Source organism: Vidua macroura, chromosome 31 (assembly GCF_024509145.1).
Source record: "Vidua macroura isolate BioBank_ID:100142 chromosome 31, ASM2450914v1, whole genome shotgun sequence".
Taxonomy (NCBI): Eukaryota; Metazoa; Chordata; class Aves; order Passeriformes; family Viduidae; genus Vidua; species Vidua macroura.
This window is the reverse complement of record NC_071601.1, coordinates 246,254-264,099: the sequence shown is the minus strand read 5'-3', so window position 1 is coordinate 264,099 and position 17,846 is coordinate 246,254. Positions and strand designations below refer to the sequence as shown.

At 46.6% G+C, this 17,846-nt stretch overlaps 1 protein-coding gene across 1 annotated transcript; it reads right to left on the bottom strand.

The window, feature by feature from the left end:
- Positions 1–603: 603 nt before the first annotated feature.
- On the bottom strand, positions 604–17,396 carry EFHC1 (EF-hand domain containing 1). Its single transcript, XM_054001666.1, has 11 exons — positions 17,202–17,396; positions 12,024–12,245; positions 10,078–10,365; positions 8,227–8,376; positions 6,980–7,172; positions 6,528–6,748; positions 5,681–5,821; positions 4,303–4,516; positions 3,810–3,957; positions 2,808–3,009; positions 604–751 (listed from the first exon to the last, which is right to left on the bottom strand). Exons 1-11 carry the CDS (start codon positions 17,334–17,336, stop codon positions 626–628), a joined length of 2,040 nt encoding a protein of 679 aa, XP_053857641.1. The 5' UTR covers positions 17,337–17,396; the 3' UTR covers positions 604–625.
- Positions 17,397–17,846: the final 450 nt, after the last annotated feature.

The following is a 17,846-nucleotide window of genomic DNA, read 5'->3' as shown; positions in this document are numbered from 1 at the left end:
TTAGATGGGATCTCAGTCCTAAAACAATTCTTCCAACTTCTTGTTAAGAAATGCAGAGCTGCTGTCAGCAGATTTGTGTTCAGACCCCTGTTACCTCCAGATAACTAAACTCACCACCATCACCCTATTTTGAGTACACCCAGAATCACAATTTGTGGGTTTCCCCCTCGCCCTTATTTTAATCCTTAGCTATTCCAGCCATTCTATTTAAAACAGACTTTTTGACACGTTTATAGCAACTGCAGTTTTATTGCCATTTTAATAACAAACTGGCAGTCTTCACTACTTGAAGGTGAAAAACCCATCTGAGAGAAACATGGAGTGGTTTTCACTCCAGGCTCCAGAGACCTTTAGCTCTCTAAAGTACTGCACTAAAAGGTTGAGAAAACAACAGAACAACCTGACTTTGGTTCTCAGAATTATTTTTTCTCTCCTATGAGTTTCATTTCAATATCCAGCAGTTGTGTGGTTGAGTTTGGGGGTAGCTGGTAGCTAAAAGGGCAGGGAGAGATTAGGAAGGAAAAAAATTTAACATGAGGGTGGAATCAGCTGGGTCTGTAAAAGGGGGAGGGAGAGAGTGAAGCAAGGGGGAAAACCAGAACATCCTTTTTGAAGTACAATATATTCAAGTTAGCTGAGAATTCAACTGCTGACACTGTCCTTCAGCTTCTGGGAAGAGATCAGTAGGGAAGGCTTGAAGGAAGTCACGGTAGTTTACTTTGTCTTCATCACAGGAACAGTAGTCAATCAGCTGTGGGGACAAAACACACAGCAAACACCATAAAGAGTTGGAAAAAGCTCTTGGAAAATTTGGGTTGTTTTTTAGGGGGAAGTGCCCAGAGTTCTCCTTGTGGGACAGAGCAGGAGATGTTATTCCCCCATGTGTCCCCATTCTGGTAGTCCTGAATCACAGGTAAACTTGGAATCATAGAACCATTAAGGATTGAAAAGACCTACGAGATCATTGAGTCCAACCTTTAGATCATCAAGTCCAATCAATTAAGGATTGAACTTGATGATCTAAAGGTTGGACTTGATGATCTAAAGGTTCAAGTCCAACCTTGAATGCCTATAGATGACACTAATCTATGCAAGGAGAAGAGTTAAAGTGTTTGAGTTCAATCCTGATTTCCTTCCGGGCCTCGCCAGAGTGGCAAGAGAGCCACAAAAATACAGAGCATGGCCACAGACTGAGATGGGCCACAGGAAATCTTGCACACATCCCTGCCAAAAGTGGAGTGGGGGCAGTGTATGTGAACAGTTCCCTGGTGTCACTTTGGTGTGTGCACATGGCATAAAGGAGAGACACAGATAATTGAGCTTGGTGACAGCCCCACTAATGAGCCGGTTCTGGTGTTTGTGCCTGACCCTGCATTGTGTTACAGAGCCACAGCCTTTGTGTGCTTCAGGGGAAGAAAGAAGGCTTTTGTTTCTTTAATTGCATAACTAATCTCCTTCTGACACCCAGCGAGATGGAGAAGGTCTAATATCACAATTCCTTGAAAGGATTCTTCTTCCCCTTGTCGCCTGGAGACAGATTCTCTGGGGTTTGCTTTTGTGACTGACAGCTGTGCTTCTCTCCAGGCAATGAACTCTCTGCCATATGTTTAATTTATAGCCCTGCCACACTTCCCAGGGCTCTGGGAACACTGGGATTAAGATTTCAGGGGAGGAGATGGATGTTTTTAGTGCACAGGTCCTAGACTGGGGCTCAAACGTGGAAGTTTAGCTTCAATTGTCACAGGTTCTCCACATAATTTTAGGAATGTTACTTCTCTCCCACTCTCAGAGTGGAGCAGGGATTGTCACCACACTGTGAATTCCTTAGGGCAGGGTGAGCTCTGATGAACTCTGGTACAGCAAAGCCCTGTATGCTTGTCAGGCCTTAATTCATCCTACATTCAGAGACACAAATCCCCTGCCCATGCACCTTTCTAACCACGGCTGTGATGCTCGCAGTTGACTGCTTTAGAAAAGTTTTTATTTTAGCAGGGGAAGTAACTCCCTCTGGTTTCTAGATTTCTCTAAAGTCTGACCCTCCTTTATTGGCCACTAATCTACTGCCTATCACATGATGCTGAGGAAACATCCTTGCCAGTCATATTCCTCCTCCATCCTCACTGCAGGAATTTTTCCCTCAGTTTCCCTCACATTATTTGCTTTGCAGACTGTGATCTCCATGTGCTGTTTGCTGCTCATAGTGCCCAGTAAGTGTTAACCAGGGCCTTATGATTCTAAAATAATAATAATAATAATAATAATAATAATAATAATAATAATAAATTATTGTTAAATTATTATAATTTTTTAAATACTTAGTTCTTAGACCTTCAGTTTAGTTGCTGTTGAATCCAGAATGTCTCTAAGCTTTCCTAAGGTGCATTCCTTGAAGACCTCAGTGTCACCTCTATTCAATCCCAGCTGTGCTTAAGCCATCACAGACACTCCAAGCTCTGCAGGACCTCTGTCATGATTCCTGATCTCTATCATTGATACATGACCTCTTCTACTCATCCAAGACCCGAACCAGCAGGATTTTCACACATTACAGTGCAGTCAAACATGGGAGGCAACCTGGATAACATTTTTTTCCATTTTCCTTAGAGGACAGCAATTATTATCTCCTCTAAGACGCAGGCTCAGTCCAACAGCTCAGGAGTTTTTCTAAACTGGGACTCTCTTGCCCTTTTCTTGAATTTGTTCCCCTTTGAAGGCTAGAGCAGCTGGTTAGGGTTGTTTTTTAGAAGAGATCTTTTGGAAGAGCCATAGGAGGGGAATTCCACATGCACAGCACCCCTTCCATCTACCTTTTTAAGAAGAATGGTGCTGGTTGGCACGTTGAACCTGTCACAAACAGTTAAAAATCTTGCTTTATCCAGGAAGCCAGAGCCCTCCTTGTCAAAATGATGAAATGCCTCATGAAACTGCCTGGTGTTGAAGGGCTCTTGGAGTTTCAGTTCTTTCTGAACCTCCACAATTAAATCATCCAGGTCCTTCCTGGGGAAGCCACTGCAGAAGAAAATAATAATAGGATTTAATGTAAGAACTCATTTTTGCAGCCTTGCTGTGACACTTGAGTAAAAAAAGAGCACTTCCCTGTGTGCTCCACAGTGTCAGAAACTGTGGGAAACTTGAGTTTCAACCAGAGCCATGATATAACTGCCTCCAAACCATGTTCTGAGATAACAGAGTTGTTACTAGGTCACACAAACTGGGTCCAGACAAATAAAAGGAGGATGTGGTCTAGGCTCTGATGGGCTGATAAGCAAAGAAGGAATAAATGCCCTAAAAAAGACTCCCCCCACCACCTGTTGAGCCTGCAACCATCAAGCAGCTCAATTTGGCAGCATCTGTTACAGGGAACTGATGCCTCTTGGGAAAAGATGTGTCCACCATCCTTGAAAGTGTTTAAGTGTTGCTTGGAGCAACCTGGGATAGTGGAAGGTGTCCCTGCCCATGGCAGGGTTGGACTGAGCTGATCTTTAAGGTCCTTCCAACCTGAGCCATTTTGTGGTTCTGTGATTTTGCCTGGAAGTCCAAACACTTCTTGAACTCAGGCTTGGTGCTGTGACCACTTTTCTGTCTCTGCTGCTGAGCCAGAGCTGTCCCAGGAGGTTTTGGGGCTGGCAGCAGCCACAACATTTTACTGTACACATCTCACACCCTCTGAATGTGCCCAAACACAGCCTCTTGGAGCATCAGAACCACCAGCAGAGCAGGAGGCTGGAGCCCAGGGAGGCTGCTGAAAATGCCCTTAGCTGTCAGCCTTAGTCTTATTTAGCCCCACCACCCCACTCTTGGTAGCTTACCTGCTGGCAGTCTCCACTACCACCTTCCGTGGGAGGAAATGATCCCTTATGGATTGCACTGTTGCTTCAGGGAAACTCTCTGCATTTCTCTCCAAGTAATTAAGCACATATTCATCAGCATCAGTGATAATAAACCTGTGGCCAAACACTAGGGAAGAAACATTAAAGAAGTAGTGTTACCTGTGGTTTAGCATGGGTTAAAGTAATTTCATCATTCAGGGGGAGCAGGATTCCTCTCCTGTGGCTGGGCTCAGCTTTGAGCCAGCTCTGCTACTTGTTTCACTTCTTGAAGTAAGAATAATTTCACTGACTGAAAGGTTCAAACATTGACAGTAACAAAGTTGTATCAATGTACACCAGCTGCTGATCTGGAAATTCGAATGTGAGGAGACCCAGAAGGAGCAGATCTTTCAAGTGAAGGAAGAGATATGCACTCTCCGTGCAATAAATGACATACCAGAGCAGAGTATTATAAATCCAGGCTGGATTTTACCTTCAATTGTAGAACCGATGGTGAAGTCGGAGGGCTCATAGTATATGGGATTCTCTGGGGTAGACCCTGGCTTGGTAACTTTGGTTCTTTTTAAGTATTTGCCTCCAAGGATGCCAGAGTTTCTGACTGGGGGTTCATAGATACCGATCGTGTCATCGGAGAGGAAATAAGAGAGGATGAAACGACGATTTTTGTCCTCAGGCACTGGTGATTCCTAGAGGAAAGATAGCAGGTTTGGAACAGAGCATTTGAACCAGCTTTTTCTTGCCTGGCATGCTTAGGAGTACCTAGTAACCCACTCATAAGCATCCAGAGCTTTTTTTACAGCTGACTAAACAAAGCACTTGATGTGCTGACATAGCATAACAATGCACTAGACAGCACTTAGGATCTGAATTTCAAAGGTTACTTGCTTTATTTAAGCCACTGAATCAGAATCTGGGTTGAAGTTACCAAGTATATTCAGTGTTTCCACAGCCTGAGTAATCCAAGCGACATCCTTTCTCTATCCTATATGGAATGATTCATCCCAGAGAGGCTGTAAAATTCAGTTTTAAATTACATTTTTTCATTATGCTGAGTACCTGAGAGAGGCTGGTGCTGTTTTAGCCCTTAGTCACAGGAAGTCACTCCCCTGACACACCAGTGAATTTACTTGCTTAGCTTAAAGCTAAGTGGATCTTAACTCCTCAGCTGTGACCTTTAGGGAACTCCTCCACAATAGGGAAAAGAAACCAGCCCTTATCCACCCTGAGTGTTTGGAGAGGGCAGGCACAAGGCAGCACAGGAAATGCCAATGCTGGATGTGCCAGAGGCTCCTTGCATAAACCCGCTGTAAAGCTGGCACAAAGGCCAGGGCCTGGGTGCTGTTGTGCATGGAAAACACCATTCTCATGGATTTTCCAGCTTCTACACTGGCATTGGCTGCTCTGCTAGGACAGCTCCTTGCTGGCTGCTGCATCCAGGACTAGCCAGGAGAAGGACAGGGACTGGAGCCAGCAGCAGACACATCAAGCACTGGCTGGTGGCAGTGGTGGCAGGCAGGCAGAGGCACAGTGCCCAGTGCAGGCTGCTTCAGCCAGGGCCATCTGTCATGTAGCAGTGGCAGAGAGAGTTTTCCCATAAATGGCTGTGGGTTTGTAGCAGGTCTGATTTGTACTTTCTGGCCTTATTATTATTATTTTTTTTCTAGTTTTGTGAGCTGCCAATTGTCACAGCAAGCACACAATAACCCCATGGCATCCCCCACACGGACATTCGTGTTGGCTCGGGGAGCTCTCTTTTCCCACTGGCACAAAGGAGAGTTTGCCAACAGCCTTGTCTGGGCAGGCTGCTCCTCCCATCCTCCTGGCACTATTCCACCAAGGAAAACACTTACAAGGGCCACCTGGTACCGCAGGACCTTGAGATTATTCTCCAGCATCTTAATGATATCTTTCCGTGGAGGCTTTGGAAACAGACTAAGGCAGTTCTGGAGAGAGTCTTCAGGAATGCCAAAACCATTATAGGGAGGAATTACCTGCATCCAGAGGAGATATCAACCATAAACAGCTGCAACTAAAAACAAGATAAAGTTTACAAGACTTAGCAAAGCCCATCAGATATGGAAGGAAATATTCTGCCACCAGGTAGCAAGAGCTGTGACATCCTGCCCAGTAGAGATGGTTGATACCAGCCTGGCCATGTGCTGTATTTAATGAAAATATAAGAGAATTAAGCAAATCTGAAACTCAGAAAGCCATGTAATTTCTCTGATTTAAGAGGTTATGACTATATAAAAGAACCATAGAATGGTTTGGGTTGAAAAGGACCTTAAAATCATTTAGTTCCAACTAAACCTTCCTGTGCACAGGAACTCAGCCATCAAATGGTTACACTGGTAACCTAATCCCCATCATGCCTGTGGTCTAAGCCACAGCTCCAAACAATTTCTGGGCTGAGTCTGGGAGGTAACAAGGGCTGTGACCATCCCCAGTAGGCAGTTTGGACTTGGCAACACTGTTTTGAAGAGTGAGGGAGAGTTCAGTAGTGTGAGTGCAGCCAGGCTTTCATTTTTATATCAATTATGACCATTCTTGCCTTGTCATTTTCAAGTTACTTGATTTTTTTCTTTAAGCTGAACTTGTTTTCTACAGGTTCTTACTAAGCTGAACCTCTACTTTACTATAAGAGCTTACACCAACTGCTTCCTTTCCTCCCTTCTTTTGAGAAATTGTTTGCAGTACCTGTGGAACTTTTTCAAGTGGTTTCTTCTTTACATCTACTGGCTGGAAGTCTGTGATGCCATATTTTTCACGATAGAAGTCCTGGGTGAACTTGTCACAATCATAGATCAAGAAGGTACGTCCAAGGAGGGTGACAGTTTTGCCAATAGCAAAATCTTTGGGTGAGTACCACTCTTGTACCTCATGGTCAGTGATCTCCAGCACACAGCTTGGGAAGTTCTCTAAGGACAAGGGAGAGGAAGGAAAAATAAATTAATCAGGGAGATGTTAACATTTCCTAGTGAAAATGGATATAAAAGCAAGGTGTAAAAATAACTACAGGGAGATGCTGGCACTGCTGTCCTGCCACTGTTTCCCAAAAGATAAAGAATTTAGTGACCATTTGAAGAATTTTTTTTTTACCATGAAATAATGACACATTAGCACAGATGGATGTGCCAATCTAAACTTACTGTTCTTGTCCACAAAGATTTTGGGCAAGCGCTGGCGCCTCATCAGTACTGGGAATGGGTCTCTCCCATCATTTCTCTTGTGGACTTCCCGAACCTCCACTGTGTCATCTGCCAAGAAGTAATGGATGATACAGGGATGGTGATCACCAAAGGCACAGTTGGTGTCATCCCATATGGCATAGAAGCGAAGCACCTGGGGTGGAGGAAAAAAAAGCAGACAAACATGGATCAGAATCATCTTTTGGTGCCACAGAAATCAAACTCATCACACTGAGATGCTCAAGAGTTCCCCAAGGTTCAGCTCCTGAAGAGAGAGGAGAGGCACAGGGAGAATTTAGTCAGAATAGGGGCATTTGTGTTTTTCTGAAATTGTCTGCTCTGGCACCTGGCATCAATATTCTGGGGGAGGAGAGGAGTGGATGCAGCAAGACCATTCCTAATAGAACTGCATCTGGCTGCTAAATTCCAGAGGCAGGTGGCTTATCTCATCCCAACAGAAAGCAAGAGAGTAATGGATGATATTGAGCACAGACTCTGCAATCCAAAGAGGAGCTGTTTAGAAGGCACAAAGCCCAGAAAAAAGCATAAAAGGTTTTGTTTCTCACTAAAGCCAAGAAAGGAGCAAATCTGGAGTCTGTTCAGCAGACTGAGACAATTTAGAATGAATGAGATTGCACACACTCACAAGACCTGGGTTTCAATAGCACATATTCACTGTAAACACAGAATCTTTTAGGTTGAAAGATCATTGAGCCCAATCTCTGACTGACCCCCACTCTGTCACCCTACCCAGAGCACTGAATGCCATTTCTAGTCACTTCTTGAACACCTCCAGGAATGGGGACTCCACCACCTCCCTGGGCAGCCTGTTTCAATGTCTAATCACCCCTTCTGTGAAGAAATTCTTCCTAATTCAACCTAAACCTCCCCTTGCACAACTTGAGGCCATCTCCAGTCCTCTCTCTGGGTGCCTGGGAGATGATACTGATCCCCACCTGGCTGTCCTCTCCTGTCAGGGAGTTGTGCAGAGCCAGAAGGTCCCCCCTGGGCCTCCTTTTCTCCAGGCTGAGTTGCTTTCCCAGCTCCCTCAGCCACTCCTGGTGCTCCAGCCCCTCCCCTGCATGCATTCCAGACCCTCAACATCTTTCCTAAGGTGAAGGACCCAGACCAGGACCAAGACTGGAGGTGCCTCACCAGTGTGATGTGGCTAATTATACAACAATTTGGGTAATCCCCAGCTCTCTCACCTTTGTGTCATAGGTCAGAAACTGCCTGAAGGGGTCGGGACCTGTGGGCACGATGCGTTTTTGCACAGGCGTCCGACGCTGTTCTGTGTAAGGATCCGAAACCAGCTCCTCTGGAGGATTCACTACAATTCCTTGGCTCTCCAGGAACACCTAGGAAGGTCATCTGAGGTGTTAGTGCTGCCAGGAGTTCTGAAGGTAAGAGGTGACTAGAGGTTACAGGAGGGCTGGGATGAGTGAGGTCAGAATTCTGCAATTCACAGAGAATTCTACAGCAACAGCAAAATACAACAGATGACAAATACATTTGTTTAAGCTGCTTCTTATCTTTGCTTACCCTGTAATTAATCAGAGCAGTTCTGTCCTGAACATCCTAACTCAGATTTCACTTGAGCACAGTTTTCCTTGGCCTTAGGGCTTTAAATGGAAGATAACTGTCAGTTGGTCTCTTTTATGTAAATGGAAAAGAATAAATTGCTGTATAAACACAGATGTAGTTAGCCTGAATTTGCAATAATTTAGGGCTGTGTCAGATAGAAGAAGCTAGTGTCACCCACATTAAGCACATCAAGACCCTTCAGGCACGAGGATATGTGTCAGTGGAAGCTTCATTCCGTCTTTCAGGAGTACTTTTCCCACAGAAAGAGTGCATTTTGCTTGTTTCTAAAGGGATTTTTTGCTTACCTTGGACCATGAACAAAATCCAGGGTGTTACTCATGGACTTGCATCAGTCACCCAAAACAATCTCTGAAGTCAAGGGACTTGTTCCCTTTTTGGCTTTACGAAGTGGTCCATGAAAATATTCAGCCCAGGAAGCACCTATGCAAACATCTCCCACAGGAATATGAGATCTCCCTGGAGATTCACAAGGCAAGTCCACACTTTCAGGCTCACTATTTCCTGGTCTGGAAGATGTCAGTAAATGATAATACACTATTGGCCTTGAGATGTAGACCCACATAGCTCATTTCATGTTTTCCATCAATATTAACATGAGGACCAGCTCTTTATTTGATGTGGACTGACTTGAACAGTCACCCAGTTCCAGCAGAGCTGGCCCCACAGCCATATTTATACCAATATATTATACATGCTTGGGAATATTCCTGGGCACTGAGGCCAACTGACAAGGAAAAGCCTGGACCTAAACTCTCCCAGCCTCCAGGACAGGTTGATTGCATGTTCACCTTTTGGGAATGGCCCCTGGAGCAGTCTAGCTCCTGGTCTGGAAGAATAGTAGCTGACCTGGGCTGAGATTTTACTGGGGACAAACTAGCAGGATACCAGTGTACTGGTAATTTTTATTTCTTATTATTGGATCATTATTATCTCATTTACTGGTACAGAACTAGCCAGAAATAGAAAAGCAGGCAATGAGTAAGCTCTCTTAGAAAGGTCAGTTTGTACCATGGATCATGGCTTGGCTGTGGATGTGTGCAGAGTTACTGCTTGTATTCCTTTCAACTGTTCCTAACAGAGAAATATTAAATCAGAAAAGAGTTGGGATCACTAATTTCCCTCTCATGTATGCACAATGTTTCATCTGGACACCAAGCAGTTCAACTGGCCAGACAGGAATTTAGAATTTGTATTGTAAAGAGAAGTCCTGAGGACAAAAGATGGACTCCCAGCAGTCCTGGGGCAAAAACCCCGAGCACCTTACTTGCCCTCAGCAGATGTCATACCCTGAAGTCCCCTTTGGCCTGAAAAAAGAAATCTGCACAAAAAGCACAATAAAAGACTGTGAGTACCCGTATCACAAAAGCTACAGCTGCAAACTGCTGCACTCTAACAGGTAATTAAAACCCTGCAGCTCCCAGGAGTCTTTCTGTCAGTGCTCTCCTACCACACACCTTGGTGAAGGAGTCGCAGTTGACCAGGCGGTAGGTCCGGCCGTATATGGTGAGGTCGATGCCCAGGTTCAGATCCTTCCAGTGGTAATAATCCCCGCGCTCATTCTTGGGCACCCGGTGGCGTCTCATGAGTTTGCCTTGCAGCAGACCCGAGTTCTTCACCTTGGGCTCGATGATACACATGCTGTCATCTTCCAGGTAGTAGTAGAGGCCCACCTGGCGGATCCGGTAATGCTCCTCTGCAGAGATAGCAACTTCCTCCATGAAGTAGGCATCGAACTTCAAAACCTGCCCAAGGCACAATACAGCAAAGGGAGAGAGAAAGAAACAGTTTGAACACTGTGATTAGTCTTATCAAGGCCAATGATTTATTTATAATTTGCTTTAGTGGTGTAAAATTACTGGATTAGATTCTAAAAATCTTCAAAGACAGCTGTGGCCTAATCTGTGAGTGACAGTAGAGGCACCAGGAGTGCTTTTATTAAGATATGTCTTTTGCAAATTTGGTGTGCCTGAGACAAGTGTAAAAATACAGTCTTTTCCCTACTTCTTGATCACCTGCTGTTCCACCTACTGCCAGATGCTTGGCTGCTGACAGTAATCTACTTTACTGACACACACAGCTCTTTATTTTTCAGCTTTACAGTCCTGATTTAGAGAAGTTATCCACAGATTAAGTAAAGAGTTCAACCACATCTGAGGATTTTAAAATCTGGAAGGGGTCATAATTTTAAGGCCAGTCTGGAGTGGCTCTGAGGAACCTGGGATAGTGGAAGGTATCCCTACCCATGGCAGAGAGGCTGCAACAAGATGATCTTTAAGGTCCTTTCCATGATGTGAAGTCTCATCTATTCAGCAGTGACAGCAAAAACTGATTTGTGCTGGGGAAACAAGGAAACTAATCAGCCAGGCTCTCTGTTTGGCAAAAGTAGGAGGAATATTCCCTCCAAGATCATTCAATGCCCCTAAGATGGTGCAGGTGGCCAATCAGGCCTTGCATACCCAGCCTACATCAGCCCAGAAGCCTGGATAATTAAGAGATGATAAAGCCAGCAAGTTCCTCTCAGTCAGCAAAGTGGCCCACAAGGGATTGTGACATCCCCAGCAGCACTGTGGCTCCTGCTGCTCCTGTGGCTTGAAGGAAGGGGCAGAGAAGGATCTGACAGATTAAGCAGCAACATTTACATTGCTCTGAAGGAACATCCTCAGCAATTAACAGAGCACATCTGTTCCCCAGCCTGTGTCACAGCCAGGCTGAGGGCTGGCTGGCTGCAGACTGCTCTGCCAGGGCTGGCAGTGTGCGGAGCCTGCACGTGGTGAGCTCCCGAGCCCTGCAGCTCCCACTGCAGCAGCTGCTCCATCCATGGCTGCGGGTTGCAGCTTGGGCCATTGGCACACTGAGAACCAAGGGTCAGCTCAGGACTGCTCCAAGCAGACACAGAGACAGCACCCAGTCTGATATGATGACCAAGATGTTACAGGGGAAGCACTAAATGGAGCAGTTCAGGTTGTGACACGCTGTGGTGACCAACACAAGCAGGAATAGATAGACCACAGTCAAACAGGCTACCAGGGTTCCCACTGCAGACTGACTTTTCCAGTTAAAGCTCAGTTACAACCTCAATATAGTTTTGGAAACACAGAACCCTAGGCTGTGGCTTACAGAGCAATACTTTTAAGCTGGAGCTTTCCAGAGCTAATCAAACCTCTTTTCCAACATCTGCTGGAAATGCTCAAGTGTAACTTGCAGGGAATGTCTTACATTGTTTAGGTATTATAATCCTCCTCCCGAGCAAAGAAAGCCTCTTTCAGTCTGGGATTCAGCTGTCTCTGACTAAGGGCTCTGGCATCTGAAAACTGCTGTATGCAGTCCCGTGAACCCTGGAGCTGACTGTTTTTGTCTCCGAATTTGGCCAGTGATATTCCTGGAATCAGCTTCTTTATACCTTTTTGTCATAAGTCACGAATGCTGGAGTGAAGCGGGAAGGTGCAGGCCTCTTGACTTGCCCATAGGTCAGTGTGGCTCCCTTGGTGCATAAATCATCTAATTCATCTTGAGAGAGCTGATTTGCAAAGAGTGTGTCCCCACCAACCCCCTCTCTTGGCAGCCGGGAAAAGGCATATCCATTTTTGAAGTCCAGTGTCTGGGACCGATGAAAAGATGTTTTCTGTTGGAAGGAAATCCAGCTATCAAAATACTGCATGAATTTAGCAGATATAGCTACTGGAAGCACAAAAAAAACCAGCAAGAGAGTGCAATATGAAGAATGTCTCACCCCACACACATCCCCAGCATTTTATTATAAACTACTGCAGTATTTATTTAAACTCAGATTTTGTACTTAGGGAAAAAAAAAAAAAAACAAAACAAAAAAAACCAGTGGAAAAAACAGTCAGTGGTGGATGTACAAAGCACAAGAGTGAACTCAGATCCTTGCACTACCACAGGCTCTGGAAGAACTTAAATCACTGAATTTCCTGACTGCCACCATAGTTAATGCCTAGAACAGTGTGTCAGCACTTTATCTGCCCTGGTATTTATCTCACCAGCTCTTTGTCCCCTACCCTATTTGTCAGCAGTACAGAGCACCATGGGACCTCAATCAGTTACTGCCTTATGGTGCTCCCTTCACTGTTGTGCACCCTCTGTGTATTCCACTGTTATTTATTTTCTTAACCCTCCCCTGGCATGATACAGGATTTTCTTTGCTGGGTTAAATCAAGGCATGTCATGCTCACAGAACTGCAAATATGAAATGTACAAAAGCACATTAGTTGTTTCATCACCTCTCTACATAGTCATAGACTCATAGTACAGCCTGGGTTGGAAGGGACATAAAAGCTCATCCAGTTCCACCCTCTGCCACGGGCAGGGATACCTTCCACTATCCCAGGTTGCTCCAAGCCCCATCCAACCTGGCCTTGGACACTGGCAGGGATGAAGCAGCCACGGTTTCTTTGGGCAACCTGTGCCAGGCCTCACCACCCTCTTTGTAAAAAAACTTCTTCTTTGTATCTAATCTCAATTAAGCCTCTTTGAGTTTAAAACCATCATTTCTTGTCCTACTGCTATAGGCCCTGCTAAAAAGTTTGTCCCATCTTTCATGGAGCCCCTTTAGGCCCTAGAAGGGGCCCTCAGGTCTCCCTGGATCCTTCTCTTCTCCAGGTGAACACTCCCAGCTCTCCCAGCCTGGCTTGCGAGCATAGGGGCTCCAGCCCTTGGAACATCTCTGTGGCCTCCTCTGGACTCTCTCCAGCAGCTCCATCTCCTATTTATGCTGAGGACACCAGATCTGGAGGCAGCTCTGTGGGTGGGGAGTCTCACCTGAGCAGGGCAGAGGGGCAGAATTGCCCCCTCCCCTGCTGCCCAGAGGGGGAATCAGCCCAGCACATGATGGGGACTTCTGGCTCCCAGCCTCTCATCCATCAGCAGCTCCAAGTCCTTCTCCCAGGGCTGCATTCAACCAGAGCTGTGCACAGGACCTGATCTCTGTCAGCCAGTCTTGTTCTTCACTGCTGAAGAGCAGGGTCAGACCTGAGTGACACCAAACTGCTCCACTTGCTGCACACTCCACCACACGTGCTACCTCACCTGCACTCCGAGAGCCTGCCTGGTCCCACTGGGCTTTCAACACTTAAAGCTCCAGAGAAAGCAGGGGAAATTATGAGTCCCTGATAATAAAACCTCTTGAGTTTTGCCAAGTAAAACAGAGTTGTAAGCATTTCTAGTGCTGAAAGAACAAGCTCCAGCTCCTTTTCCAGCCCCAGGCTTGCAGTCAGTCCAACTTCAGACATGCAAACTGCTTCTTCTCCACCCCCTTCCTCGCGTCTCATGGTTAAGCCTCTAATCTTATTTATACCTTGAGGCCTCACTTGAATTCCACATAATTCCCTGTTTTCTCTTGAAACTCCTACTATGGATCTTGCAATGGAGAGAGCAGTGATGAAAACAGGTGAAAACAGGATTTGTCTGAAGACATTTTAGCAGAACATCTTATAAACTGCCACAGAATTACCACTTCCTTCTGTTAAATAAATACCAAGGGAAAGCTGTGGGAAAAATATTCAAGGAAAACCAGGAAGTTTGTCTTTAATTTGAGCAATATCAGTGTTTGTTAGAAGTGTGCAGGCTTGTAAGAGCCCACATTTGCCTAAAGAAAGCACCTCATTGGTTCATAAAGCTCCTGAGTGGATAAGCTCTCCCAAAGTGAACCTGTATGCCAGATAACATCTTCCAGGATCAGGTAACTAATGAAAGTTTAAAAGGGAAAACCCAGAATGTAAACTCCTAATCTCAGTTGCTGCCAGTGTTTATCTGAAGAAATTCCATTGAATTAAGTCCTTCTTTTTGCCAAGTCTGTAACACTTCACACAAACACCATTCCCTCTCCCAGTGTCCGTTTCCCTGTCCTGTGAGCACTAAGCAGTAACACCACTTTACTTGAACACAGAGGTTTCCTTCAGAACTTCTCAGCATTCACTAGGAAAACAAGTATTGTGATGCCACTTTTATGGACTGGAAAAACTGCAGATTTCCAAGATGTTATAAATTATTTAAAGGAAATATTATCTGATAATAATTTTGAGACAACCTTTATTGCTGGATGGTTATTTGTTATGAGTAATTTACTCTATTTACTATTGGAGGACTCCGTTGTTACTGGTTTTAGGCCAAGTTGGATGGGCTTGGAGCACTCTGGTTTGTGGAAGGTGTCCCTGCCCATGGCAGAGGGTTGGAACATGATGACCTTTAAGGTCCCTCCCAACCCAAACCATTCCATGATTCTGTGACAATGGATTTTCATATACAAAGCTGAATGCAGCCAGGAACATTTTCTGTTAAAGATGCTCTCCAGGAAGGCTGTAAATTCCTGGTAAGCCCAAACCAGGCATGAAACAACCCCTTTTTGGTTTTTTTTGGGGGGATTTTTTTAGCATATCAAAGAAATAAATGGAAGCATCAGTTCTCTGTGGCACCGCTTCCTCAAGAGAACATTGGGAGGATTTGGGGTTATCAGGTCCTTAGGGCCTGGACCATTGGATAGGGAAAAGGAGAGGTTGCTTCCTCATTTAGGTATCAGGTGCAGAGGATGAGGATGAGGATGAGACTGCTTCTTCCAGGGAACCTGGGAACAGCTGAGAGTGTGTCATTTCCTGGGGATGATCCTGGAAGCAGTGATAACACCAGTTCTGTGGTGGGATACCAGTTCTCTCATCAGGTTATCAGGTTCCAGACCTGCACTGTCAAGGATTCAGTTCTCCAGGCAACACCAGGAGAGCAGTTTTGGAAGTATCAGAGCTTTGGAGGAAAGGGGTATCAGGAAGATGTTGATTGCCAATGAGACTGGTGACATCAAGGTGTACCTATGACAAATTATATTGGGATGGAAATTATATTAGGATGATTTGGGGGATTAATTCATGTGGGGGAATGCTCAAGATTTGATTAATATTGGTTTTCCTGGATATATCCATCTGAGGAGGTATCAGGTGAATTTAAGGAACTTGGTTCAGGACAGTATCACTGCAGAGGACTTTGCTTTGGGAAAACTCAGATGGTTCAGAGAAACAGCAGCTTTTCCTGAGGGAATCAGATTTCAGGACTGTAAAGCGAGTTTGGGGATTTCCCCTTGGGTATCTTATGAACTGTGGGGGAATTATTGGATATATTCAAGGGAACTGAATATCCAAAGGAGTGAGTTTGCAGACAGTAGTTCTGCAGTTATGGAAAAAAGCTTTTGGAATTTCACATGAGGGTCACAAATGAGGGGGAGGAGGGGTGTGTGTTTCTCTCCCTAAAGCTATTGGGGCAAATTCAGGGTTATAAGATGGGTACATGATGCAATGGATGCCTTGGGGAGAAGATTAAATGTACCAAGTCCCCTTGAAGGTTAGTTCCGGGATACTTGGTCCCTTGGGAACAGATTGCAATGTTCAGTAACAGTGGAAGAATTATGGGAGTACCAGGTCTGCTCTGGGTGGGATCAGGACATACCAGGTGGGTACAGAGCTTTCAGATCCCCAAGAAGTGAGTCCAGCAGGTATTTGGTGGCTTTGGGAAGCACTAAGTCCCTGGGAGAGAGTCAAGTGGATATTAAATCTGCTGGGGAGCATCAAATGAGTTTACAGAGCATCAGGTCCTTTGGGGGTTCTTTGTGGGTCATGTCCAGGGTCTGGTGAGTTTGAGGTTCCCAGGACATGGGTTCAAAGGACATCAAGTTATCTGGGGGATATTTGGTGAATACAGGATGTGCCAGGCCTCTTGGGGGAATTACAGGGTGATCTGAGGGAACATCAGGTTCCCTTGGTTCAGGGGGTTAAATGTTCCCTGAAAAAAATGTCTCCCCCTATGTTCTGCTCTTGTGAAACCCTGCCTGCAGTGCTGCATCCAGGTTGGGAGCCCAAAACACAAGAAGTGCACGGATCTGTTGGAGCCAGAGGAAACCATGGAGATGCTCTGGGGGTTGGAACCCCTCTGCTCTGGAGCCAGGCTGGGAGAGCTGGGGGTGTTCACCTGGAGAGGAGAAAGATCCAGGGACACCTTAGAACCCCTTTTGGTGCCTAAAGGAACTCCAGGAGAGCTGGAGAGGGACTTGGGACAAGGCCTGGAGGGACAGAACAAGGGGCAATGGCTTCCCACTGCCAGAGGGCAGGATAGATGGGATATTGGGAAGAAATTGTTCCCTGTGAGGGTGGCAAGTCCCTGGCACAGGTGTCCAGAGAAGCTGTGGCTGCCCCTGGATCACTGGAAGTGTCCAAGGCCAGGTTGGAATGGGCTTGGAGCAGCCTGGGATAGTGGAAGGTGTCCCTGAGCATGGCAGGGGGTGGAATGGGATGGTCTTTACGGTCTTCTAACCCAAACCATTCTATGATTCTATGAATATTGTTGAGTTTAGGGTTCCCAAGACTCCTGTGGATTTAGAGCAAAGTCTGAGGGAGTACCAGATTCCCAGACAGCATCTCCAGGGGATACCAGGTACCACCTGAAGCAGGTGTGGGGAGCTTCAGAGGCCCCTTCTCGAGGTCACCACTCAGGGGGCACCCACCAGGCCAGCCCACCTTGATCCGGGGGGCCTCCCGAGTGAAGGGGGTACAGCGGGGGTACAGTGGGCGGGCGCGCTCACCGTGGGGTCCTTGATGGCGCAGCCGGGGAGGAAGGGCAGCCCCGGCCCGGGCCCGATCGGGGGCCCTGTCCCTGTCCCCGGCCGTATCCCCGGCCCCGGCCCCGGCCCCGGCTCCGGCTCCGGCCCCGAGCTCATGGCGGCGGCGGCGGCGGCGCTCCGGGCCCGGCCTGGCCGACGCGTCTCCACGGCAACCGCCCGCGCTCCGTGCGCATGCGCAGGGCCCTTCGCGCTTCTCTCCGTATCTCTCTGCGCCTGCGCAGTGAGTGCCAAGGGCGCGCAGTCGCCGTGGCAACGGGGAGGGCTCTGAGGGGCAGAACCGCCCCCCCCCCCCCCCCCACCGCTGTGAGGGGAGTTCGGCCCCGCAGCGTGGAGAAAAAAACGTGGAAAGTGTTAATTCTGTTTTATTAGGGATTTTCCCCTCACGGCCCCTCATAGTCCAGTCGTATCCGCATCACAGACTTTCATATCCCCCTCAGAGCCCCCTCATATCCCCCTCGTGGCCCCTCATAATCCCCTCACATTAAAACATCTTGGCCTCCCAAACGGGTGGTGGCACCTGGATTGTTACTTTCTGGGGAGTTTTCCCTGCCCTGTGTAGTGCCCAGGGTGACGACCAGCTCTGAAGGTACAAATCCATACCTGGAA